The following is a 12,143-nucleotide window of genomic DNA, read 5'->3' as shown; positions in this document are numbered from 1 at the left end:
AGTGTTATCATAAGAGGGGTAAAATATATTAGAACACAGAGCAAAATAAACACATAGAATGAAAGTAAAACCAAATTAACTTAAAGCCACAAAATGGAGAAGACAAATGTTTCCTCCAACCTTCCAAGCCCCCTTCCCAAAAAAGAAAAGATAAAATACAATGAACATGTCATATGACGACTTTTGTTTGCTTATGCCACATACTGTAGGGATGGCCACATTCAGTGTTTCCAAATACTAATTTAAAAACTATATTTCTATCCTTTAGTATGTTTTCAAGTTTCTATCCTTTGATCATTCAAGGAACCAGTTGAGTTCCTTTCTATCATGCCATATCTTTAAGCAATACTTTGTTTCTATCAAGCAGTGAAATTGTAAGGGAGGTTCATCCTTAAAAATCTATCTGAACACATTTTGCAACAAATGGAATTTGCTTATTTTATGGACATTTTAAAAAGTAATCTCTTCTTTACACATCTTAATATATATAAATGTGTTAACTCAAAATATATTCTTACCTCCCATCCATAACTGGGGTCTTTCAGGTTTGACCTCTGTTCTCCTACATAAGGCCCAAACTTTTCACCTGCTTCAATTTTCCTTTTGGTCCATATTCCAAGGCCTGCTCCAGGCATATTTGACTCTCGAAGTTCAAACTCAGCAGGAATGGGGATATCATCAGGGATGTAGATGGGGGCTTTGTAAGGAGAGCCCTCCTTCGGAGTGAATGCTTCACTGGATGTAGCTGGAGAGCATGGCTCTTGAATATTAAGGGAGAGAGTGCTGGCTACTCCATCTGCATCTGGTATTTCTTCCAAAGGAATTTCAGGGTAGCTGCCATACACACACTCATTACCTGTGAATAAATAAAAAGTTCATAAATTCCTACTAATATAGAAGAGACAGAATTCCACATCTCAATCTTCACCTTATAAAGTTGTTGCTTTTTAAAGACAAAATAGGAAAGACCAGTGTTAAAATATGCCTGCATTAAAATCTGTTATTCACAGATGAAGGAGGGGGGAGGGATTATTGCCTCTTTGGTTTATCTGTGTTGAATCCATAAATCAAATGAGCTAATATTTAACTGCCAGTTCTCTCATGGACCAGCTCAACCTATTATCCAGTTGGGAAACAATCAGCAATTTAAATATTATTATGAACAAAGTAGACATAAGAAGTAAACATATGTGTACCTACAATCCCGCAAACCATCCCAAATTGGGAGCTAACAGCGTTATGCAATGTCTTGGAAAGTTATATCATGCAATGATATCTTGGACTAAATTGTAGGAGAGTCATGAAAGATTCCAAAGGCTTCCATGTGCAACAAGGCTTAAATTTATATGGCAGGATTATTTATTGGAATATTAATTTATGTTTGTTCTTTATTTTTCCTTTCTCATTTCAAACACATCGTCAAGCCCTTGGTATTTCCTTGCCTCAGTAACTTACACAGCACAGAGAGTTAAAGTTACTTGATGCTAGTGATTCCTCTGGACATTTGTAAAAGCTAAAATTATTGAAGAAATTAGGTGAGTTTTCCAGAGGAAAAAAAGAGAAGACAGTGTCTTGGGGTGCACCAAAAAGACAGTGAATTTCCTCCAGACAGCGAAGTGGTACAGATCAGAGGTCTTCTGCATGGAGCAGTGCCCTGGGGGAAGTGGCAAGACCATCTTCAAGGGAAGAGCAGGGTAGAGTAACTAGCAGTCTGGACACTCAACACTGGAGTTCTAAGGTACCCCCAGAGCAGCACAGCACCACACCTGTAGTAAATGATCACACCATATCAGCCTTAAGATCTTTATGCAACATGGGGGTGGGAGGAAGCATAAAGAATCATGACTGAGCTTGAATTTTCCACCAGTTGAAGGAGATTTCAGTTATCTTAAAGCAAATAAACATGTTTCCACTAGGATTATGGACTGAGAGCCATACCTAATTTGTTCGATTTGTAGACCTTCAAGGGAGGGAACCAAGAAAAATGGGTTAAAATTACAAGAAGACAGATTTCAATCAGACCCATCCAAAGGTAAATGGATTACCTTAAGTTCCCCAGCACAGGGGCTCTAATATAGCCTAGATAGCCATGAATTAATGATGATATGGAGAAACTGTAGCTTTAGGTTGATGAACTAGATGACCCTTAAGATCCTACCAACCTTACAGTTCTATGAATTATTAAAATCTTCCAAGGTAGTTTATTGAGCTAGAGGGCAGAAAACCTGAGTTCTATCCCTAATTCCTTCTCTGATTCTCTATGGAAATTAATTAACTATAAAACCTATTAACAATTGTCCATCAGGTACTGACTTCTCTTAAAGTTTTGTGAAGTGCAAAGTGATTGTGCATGCAAAAGTATCTTTCTAATGAGGTGCTTGGTTCTTGATTCAAACAATGAGATAATGCCATTTAAACCAAGCACAGAACCAAATCAGGACCCAAACTTATTCCTATGAGACATTTGATCTCAACATAACAAGCTCATTATCATTCAAGTTCAGCACATACAAAATCTTGCACACTATCATCGTCTCAAATCGAGTCTCGTGCCCACTTCCCCATTTCCATTAAAAATAATATTTCCCCCAATTATCCATGTTCAAGGTTCTAAAATAACAGATATTTTCTCTCCTTCATCCTCAGTCTATTCAGTCATTAAATGCTGTCCATTCTTCTTGCAAGATTTGTACCTTCATCCCATTCTTTCAATCCATGTTTTCATTCCTGAATTTTCTAACAGTCCTCTAACTGGATCTTCAGACTGCCAACCTCTTTCCAGTATCCCTCAACACTGAGCCTGTACAATGCTGCTTAATTTATTTTCCTGGCATATCAACTTTCCTGTGCAATAGCCTCTAATAATTCCTAATGTCCACAAGTAAAACCTAGAGTTCTTAGGCTTGGAATAGAATCTCTTTCATTTTGAAAGCAATCTTCTTTCTCTCTTAATCTCAACACTCCTCAGTAGGAGCCCCCAGGCCAGAATAAGCTTATCCCTGAATTCTGAGCTCAGTGGTTCTTCCTGCCAGGCTACCCTATCTCAGCCCCTTTGCCCATCCAACTTCTAGTCATTCTCTATGTCAACTCCCAACTTATCTCCTTGACATCCCATTTAGCATAAGTATCCCCCTTCTTTGAATTCTGACATAATTTCCTCCCTCAATCTGATGATCAAATAATTCTGCCTATTGCTACCTAGAGTTTAATATGAATAATTCTTTTATTCCAAACTAGGAAATAGACCCTTAAAGGGAAAACTCAAAACTCACACTTCTTAGGAATTCTCCAAGTGATCCTCATAAAGGTACTCAAAAAATACTTGTTACATAGATAATCAACCTAACATATAATTTTATTGAACTACTAAACCAAACAAATATTTTTCTACCAAATATAGGAAATTATTTTGATCCTGAAAAGCATCTTTAACCCCATAGAAATGGAACACTATAGATTACAAACTTTTCTCCAAGCCCAACATCAAAAGAAACTATTTCAATAATGCCCCAAAGAAATACTATCAGAGAAGTATACTTCAGGGTCCAAACACCTTTGATAAATAAAGTCTATCTAATTTTATTCTTCAGGGAGATTTTTCATTTCAACCTAAGAGCCAAAAGTTCACTAGCACTCTTGATACAGCTAAAAACATATAAAAAAAATCTCTCTAGAGTTGTAACATTTAACTACTGCAAATGCAGAGTTACTTTACAGATTCTTAAAGGGATTTATCACTCATTGTGAAGATTTTGGTTTTTTTTGAGAAGTGCTAAAAATTGGAAGACATTGTGTAATCTATAGACTTATCCATTTAAGCAGCAGGAAGCAAAAATGCTTCCAAATGAATAGAACTATTTCCTCCAGTAATTATCCATTAAAGGTCAGTAAAATCTCCCCTATTGCCTCAAAGGGTTAAATTAGTCATACTGTCAGTTCCATCAGAGTGATCTCAAATCTTAAAAAAGGATAGAGACAAAGCCATCTGGGCCCTCCCCCTGACATAGCTGACCCCATGCCTTTGAGTTACCCACAAACTTTCCCAATGCATAATTTCTAAACTAGTGAGTCTGGATTTTAATTCCTGTGGTGACAAAATACACGTGTGCCCAGGCTGCTGCACAGAAGAATTTGAATTTAAAACCTGAATGCAATTCTGCTTACAATAGCAAAAAAATCCAATTAAACCTAACGAACAACTTATATAGGTCAAGCAAATCCAGGAGAAAGACTTACGGTCCTATTCATCCACATGCAGGCGTTAAATGTATATGCAAGCTCAGGCAATTTGTTTTCAAGCCACTGTTAATCTAGTATCATCTGAATTAAATATAAAAAGGGCTGTGGTAACAAAAAATGGAAATATAAAACTGCTGAGTTTTACGTATCAAAACATGCAACAATATTTCAACGTAATCTAGCATTATGAAATTTTCAACAGCAAATGCAGTTTATCATACTGCATTGAATACTTGCATAAACCAAAGTAAACTACTGTCTTCATGTACATTACTCAAGAACTATCCAAAAAGCTGCTAAAACATTTCATCTAAATGACAAACTATCTCAATTATCATATCTCCATTAAATCTCTGTTATTGAGTAAAAATTGGTAGATCCTTTCCCTGAGCTGTAACTACAGTTAATTAAAGCATTGCTCAGATATCATATTGACAGATTGGGCACATTTACAACAGGTAAGTAGCAGGTAAGAAGTGCTATATACATCAGTGCTCCCATAAAGATAAATAACCCTTGTAACTTCTTGGATCTGAACCACCTGCTACTGAAATTTGCTTCTTGCATCCTTTAGGTGTATCATTAACTGAATGAGGACAGAAGGACAAGCTTATTGTTCAATTTGAGGCAAATGACTTGGGAAATGCTCTTGGAAATCAAACTCTTCAATTCAACTTTTAGGTGTTCTGATATCCCTGGAAACCAAGAAAGCGGCCACACTTGTATTAGACTATATTTATTTCTATGACTCTGAATAACTACCATAAGGTTTCCACTTGAAGAGATGCATTTTGAAAACGTATCAGAATCTGCAAAGAGGAAACTGCAGAAATAATACTGATAATAATAACTTCTACAGATGTATCTATGCTTTCTCACAATCCAATGAGAAAACTATGGTGAGAAGAATAACCTTCCATTTTGCAAATGTGTAACCTGATACTCAAGGATGCTAATCGGTATATACAAAGTCAGCTGAGACTAGAACCCAAGTGTTTAAATCCAGTCCTTCCTTTAACTCTTAGGCAACTTGCTTTTTTTCTTTAAAGATATGTTTTAAAGTTTGTTTTTTCAAAATTGTGGCCCTACCATGTGAATAGTTTATTTTTTCACCTTTTCACTTGATATATGAACACTTTCTTATGGTTTTAAAAATATTAAACTATATTTAATCGCTGCATAATATTCCATAATATAAATCCATAATAAGTGAACTATTTGCATAGTATTTATTTATGTTGCTTCTATTTCTGATACCATAAATACCACTGAAATGAATGTTCTTTCATATAAATATTTATTTTCAGCTATTTTAATTTCCCTAGGTTATATTCCTTTAAGAAAGCTTAGTGAGTATTGACAGATTGCTTATCAGAGGTATATACCAATTTCTACTTCTAGCCACCATACTGGCATTTATTATTATGTCTTGTTTTTAAATTTTATTAATACAATGGAAAAGACTGTATATCTATTGTTGCTTTAATTCACTTCTCAATGATTACTAAGACTAAATATTTTTGTCATTCCTATTTCTCCTTTTGCAAGTTATTCATAGTTTCTATGCAGCTTTAATTGGGCTTTTATTGGTCTGTCTTATTAATCATAAAGAAATGAGCCCTTTGATATAGTTTTTGCTACTATCCCCAGTAGATCATTTATCATTTGTTTTTTTAAATGGGGTTTTTGTTGTACAAAATTTTTAACTTGTATGGAATGAAGTCTATTTTTTCTTTGTGATTTTTACATTTTTGTTAGAAAGTCCTTACCCATCCTAAGAGGAAAAAAAAAGATTCTCTTGTATTTTCTTTGAGCTTCATAGTAGCTTTTCTACCAACCTTGGATTACCAATGATTTACTGCTGAGTGAAAAGCAGAGAAAAATGATTTCATTTATTTGAGCTCCTGTGAACGGCAGGCTAGGAAAAAAATGCCATTTCACTCATAATTCTTTGGTTCTTATTTGCAAGGCTGGCCTAAAATGCCTTCTCTTTTTGTGGGTTTTACATAACTCACCATTTGTTTAGCTTGGCCCCTCTGCCTAGTTTAACTGCAAATCTTCTGGGCAGATGCCATTCAAAATCCTGAGTTTCACCATTAATAGCATTCCGTACCTGTCATATAATACTTATCACTCAGCATTATCATTAGTGATACTAACATAAATAATTTTCCTCTCTACTCTTCTTCACATGATAGAAAATATTTAGCAACTAAATAGAGTCTAATATTAACATTAAAAGAATATATATGTAGTTTGACTCTAAGACAAATTTCCTTAGACATTAAACAAGAAATCTGTTCTATATACTCAGCTGTACACACATACGCATATAATAGACACATCCATGTGCATTTGTAGTGTGCTTGTGTGCTCACTAATCTTAAAAATAGGCTGAGACAGAAACATGGTTTGAAATCTCAGGCAGACTGGTTGAGATCAAAACTACATGAAACAACTGCCAGGAGGAGACCAGCAAGGGAATTGAACAGATTAGGTAACTCAGAAATTTAGACATTTCCCCCCATTATGTTCCTCATTGCAGTTTTGTAATAAAAACATGAGCAAACTTCAAAGGAAGCTCTGTAGTAAAGGTTAATTGCTACTAAAGAAGAGGGTGGGCCCGAGCGCCAGTACTTTGTGCCCAACTTGAGAGCAGACAGGAAGGATTACACGTGGCTGAGAGCTGCGGATGCGTGCCCAGCTCCACGAGCAGAGCAGGCGCTGCCAAACCTCAGGCCCCACCGGGGAACTCCTGGTAGGACGTGAGCGCATGAACACGAATCCAAGAGTTGGTGCCTGCTAACGGTAGGGCAGGGCGGGGCGGGGCGGGGAGGGAGGGGGAAGGCATCAATTTCCTTCCAAAATTCAAACCGGACATGCTCTTCTTCCCTTGTTAGGACAATTCCAGAGCGTTGACCGAGGCCTGTTGCCGAGAAAGCAGAGGAGCCAGCTCTTCTGCACCAGCAACGCAACCAATAAACGCGCGCTGGGCTTGGGGAAAGGGTGGAGCCCAAGTCATGCCGGATGCACAAACAGAGCAAAGAAGGAGGCTCTGAACTGGCCAGCAGAATAGTGTGTGAGAATGGCCCCAGATAATGAAATTTAAGATCCCAACGAAAGGAAACTAGTAAAAGTAAGAAAAACGAATTTCCAGAAAACTGACTTAAACTAGCTTTGAAGCACCGTAGAAAGGGTCCAGAGGCACAGGCTGAGGAAATAGAGGCATCTAATAGAACGGAAGCTGCTGATGGACATGGTCTTCAGAATGAGCTGCCTCCAGCAGAGAGGGGTGAAAAGAAAGTAGACCTCATGGAATCTGCTGACAGTGGATTGCATTTGTAGAATCCATGTCTCAGGAGGCCATTATTTTTGTGAAATAACGTATCAACGTGGTTTGGCACATGGTACTTTTTCAGTGATCTTCTAAGCTTCCTTGCACCTCTAGTATTTGCTACTTCCTTGTACCAGAGAATTCCATTTCTTCCTTATGGAACTTTTCCCCCCAGGGTTTCCTAAAAATATCCTGTTTATGGGCTGTCAAAAAGACCCTAAAATTATGAAAGAGTGTTGGGAGGCAAGTGAGGAAGATGGCAAAAAATACCACAAGAGTTGAAAGTAAATGACCAAATCAGTGAACAAACATTTATCTTTCTCTTGGGATTGTGGCATACCCCTTGCTTGTCCTGGGGTTTTAAATTTGGTTACGAGTTTCTCCACACTCCTAGGAATTTCACAGACATTTCACTAAAGAAGCATGGTTTGTGAATTAAACTGGTAGCTTCTAAACTCTTACGAAATGGGTTTGGCCACTTCCAAAAGTTCCTCATCAGAGATGGAATTAAGCTTTTTAAAACTGGTTATGGAAAGAAATTGCCAGAAAACTCATAGTTGAGGTACCAGTAAAGCCCTTTGGTATCTACTTACAGAATCTAAAACAGCTAAAATAAAGACATTAAAGCTCTGTGAGCACTACTCCAAGGAAAAACATGACCTGGTTAATGTTTGGCTTATTCTGTTGTTAAGGGAGACCCGATCACCAATACCCACTGGAATGACCAGGTAAGAACAGACTTATCACATATCACATACTGTTTCTTTTACATTATAACTATGTGCCTCCACTCTCTTTTAGCAAGACAAATTTTTAAGAGACTTTTGGCAACCTTTGACCTGATGGCTTTTCTCATAAGCTTTTTATATCCCCAAAGTGATTTTCCTTCAGATTCATTTAGAGTAAAATAGAAATGCCCTGAAATTATGTCGCAGCAGACTGGGTGGTTACTCTCAGGCAGTCTGAAATGACCAGAGTACAGCCTTTCAGTATTCAAGCCATATCTACAGTAATTATTTGCCAGCGTATCTAAAAGAAGGCAGGCATTTCCTGTTGCACACAAATGGGACACTCTTATCTAAATTACTGTTTAAACAGGTATTTAAGAAAAGACTATCACAGGCAGGAATTTACTGATGACGGAACACATTAGTTTAGGGTTGGACACATTAGTTGAGGACTAACCATTGTCAGGAAAGGAAGCATATCAGCATCAGGAAGGTATAGGGAATATTTTATAACTCCCATATGGGTCAAGTTGGGGGATTTGTAAACTATGCCGTTTGCACTCAGGAAAAGCAGGAGTGGCACAAGCCCTGACGTGGAGGTCCGGATCCCGCAAGAAGTCTCCACTGCCCAGAGTAACCCTGAGAGTCAGAGCTTGAGACTCATAGCTTTTGGGGGTCCCTGTTTCCTTATCCATAAAATAAGCACATTGGACAAGTTCAGCCCCAGGTCCATTCCACTCAAGCAATCTCAGTTCTACATAATGAAAACCAAAGGATGGTCAAAGTTTGGTGTACCAGAAGCTTATAAAATATATTTCCTGGAAAGACACTTTGAGAATTGGTTTGGTATCTCCCAACATGTAACCTAGGAGAGACTGTACTCGGGCTGCCCAACTTTGTTCTAACCAGTGAAACGAATTTATTCCCAGTAGAGGCTTATAAAACTGGGCTGTTATTCTCACATTAAGTAGACTGCCCTCTGGTGAGGACTGTGGTTTATGTGTGGGCAGAATGTGTGGTTTACTACCTCTAATTTGTTTATGTTGTTGATGGTGGTTTCAGAAGAAAGCTGCAGCCCTTCACATGCTAAAGAGTGACCTGATTTGCTTCCTTTAAAAAAAAAAGGGGGGGTTTAAAGCTGGGGAGGAGAGCATGAGGGTGCATTAATGTGCCATTGCTAACAGAGGAGCAACTGGGATCCCTTTGACCACAGAGCTGCTTCATCCAGCTCTGCATGTGAAATGAGAGCCCCAACTTGTTTATTATAATTACCTAAGTGTGGCTTGGTGGCTTTTGGCAGAGATCCTTCCTGCCTCCAAAGGAGAGACCAAAACTCAGGAGCTACAAGTTCAAGGAAGGAGCAGGGAGTGTATTTTGTAACAAGGAGACTGAATTCTAACATAAACTAGGTAAAAATATTCAAAACAACCCTCAAAGATGAAGATCAAAAAGTAAATGAGATTGCCCTCCACTTTCTACCATATAATAAACAAAGATAGGTGTGCAGGAGAACTGAATAAACAGTGTAAATATAAGTTCAAGTTCATTGTCACAGCTAACTTGATGCAGACTCTTCCCTGTTGCTACAAAACAGAAGAGCTTTCTTATAGCCAGGCGTCCTACATAAAGAAAAGAAAATAATTATGCATGTCTGGCAGAAGAGGGAGTTGTAGCAATGGCTTGCCGATAAAAAGGAATGTGAACAAGCCATAGAACGCTAACCTAACCACACTCTGAGTTTGATAAGGAGCAGAGAGTGCCCAAAAGAATGAAATTGTGTTAGTCTCAAAATTAGGTTTTATTTGAAAATGAACAATGGTCCTTGTTCTCACAAGGCTTGGTAACAAGGACAACAACTTATGATCTTAAAGTGATTCTGTGGGGAAATTCCTTGATTGAGCTGATTTCAGCTTGGACTCTCGCCCCATTGCAAATACAGTATCTTCAGTGTAAAATAAGTTTAGATGGTTCCAAGGAGTGCAATTTTCTGCCCCTATTGCAAACTCTAAAGGCCCCCAAATGGAGTTTCCCAACGCTACATCATATTAAACGTAAAATCATTCAAAACCATGGGGATGCATGGAGTGTCACTGAAAAACATAAAGAAAGGGTTTTTTATAATTTGAGAAAACATTATACACCTTGATAAAAAATGTTTTCAGGAAAAATATGAACAGATGTAGCATGTATATGTGTATACATACACTAAATAGCACTTATGATTTGAGAAGGGGTAATTTCAACATTGCTAAGTGGTAACACAAGCTAGGTATTTAAGGGAATGATATAATATTACAACTTCATAGACTACCAAACTATGTACGGTCTCTGGAAATTGTCATTATCAACATGTACAATAACTAGTAGCATTAGGTGGTCTGTACAGTATCCTTCAAGTCTAATTGAGTCACACAGTCTAAGACACTTGATGGGCACCAGGCACTGCCTCCTAATGAGAACTGACTTTTAAAGAAAGGCATTCAGGACCTCTTCTATATAAATTACTATCGTTTGCAGCAAGAGAGGATTATAAATGTTTGCTGGCAAAAAACTAAATTTATTTACAAACTGGGTCTAATTTACTCATGGCTCCAGTACAATTGGCTTTTGTTGAAATATTTATGTTATCTGTACTTTTGCCTCACTAAATTCTACCACAATCATAAACACTGTTGAAAAATTATTTGAAGTTAGCAGGATTTAAACTACCCATTATATCACCAGCTAGTGCCAGTAAACTTTTGCACTGGTTGATAACGTCTCCTGTGGAATAAATATACATTTGACTGTCAAAATCTTTGGTGGGCTCCATACTATGAAAGTTAAGTATTAAACAGATGTCCCAGACTTCACCAGTTTTATGTGACTGCTTCAATCACACATTCCAATTGAAATTTTGTGGGTAGATAGACTACAAAAGTGCCCAGATTTCAATTCTTTCCTAGCATTAGGAGAGGAATTAGATGATTGAAGGTTTGGGGTGATACTCTTTGCCCAAGATGCTACTTCTCAGACTTAGTCATTTATCCACCCCAAAACATTGATTTGGTACCATTCTGTGCCTGGAACTGTGCAAGTTGCTATGGCTAGGTATAGAGTTGAATAAAATCAAACTTCTGCCCTCAAGAAACTTAGAGTTGAGTAGTTAAGACAGAGATGGTAACAGGTATATGACTATGCAATAAAATAAGATCTAAAATTAGGTTAGGAAGAGTGATGGCTGTTAAGAGTTGAATATAAGTAACTGCAATTGGGCAAGCCAATCTACAGAATTAGGTGAAATGGGTAAAGGGGGTCAAAAGGTGCAAACTTCCAGTTAAAAAATAAATAAGTCATGGTGACATAATGTACAGCATGGTGACTATAGTAAATAATACTGTATTGCATATTTGAAAGTTGCTAAGAAAGTAGATCTTACAAGTTGTCATTACAAAAAGAATTTGTAATTATGTATGGTGACAATGTTAACTAGACTTACTGTAGCAATTACTTTGCAATATATACAAATATCAAATTAGTACACCTGAAACTAATATAATGTTATATGTCAATTTTACCTCAATAAGAAATGGAAAAAAACAAGAATAAATCTCTTCTTTCAATTATTGGTGGAAATGCAGTTGTCGTTCACATTTATTTCTTAGAATCACCACGTTCTTCACAGTAACATAAGGCTCAAATAAGGGATGACTGGGACTTCCCCAGTGGTACAGTGGTAAAGAATCCACCTTCCAATGCAGGGGACGTGGGTTTGATCCCTGGTTGGGGAACTAAGATCCCACATGCCGCGGGGCAACTAAGCCCACGCGCCACAACTACTGAGCTCGTGCGCCTCAGCCAGA

At 37.6% G+C, this 12,143-nt stretch overlaps 1 protein-coding gene across 6 annotated transcripts in view; it reads right to left on the bottom strand.

The window, feature by feature from the left end:
• Positions 1-12,143, bottom strand: part of MECOM (MDS1 and EVI1 complex locus) — a gene marked incomplete at its 5' end in the record, with an annotated part of 572,227 nt that overhangs the window by 288,804 nt on the left and 271,280 nt on the right. For all 6 annotated transcript variants that reach the window (XM_079704200.1, XM_079704201.1, XM_079704203.1 and 3 more), the window contains one exon: positions 519-856. In XM_079704200.1, coding sequence (XP_079560326.1) covers positions 519-856 — 338 coding nt within the window. The remainder of the gene's footprint in view (positions 1-518; positions 857-12,143) is intronic.

The sequence above is a fragment of the Hyperoodon ampullatus genome (assembly GCF_949752795.1).
Source record: "Hyperoodon ampullatus genome assembly, chromosome: 5".
NCBI lineage: Eukaryota > Metazoa > Chordata > Mammalia > Artiodactyla > Ziphiidae > Hyperoodon > Hyperoodon ampullatus.
The sequence above is the reverse complement of the archived record's forward strand: the minus strand, read 5'-3'. Positions and strand labels throughout refer to the sequence as shown.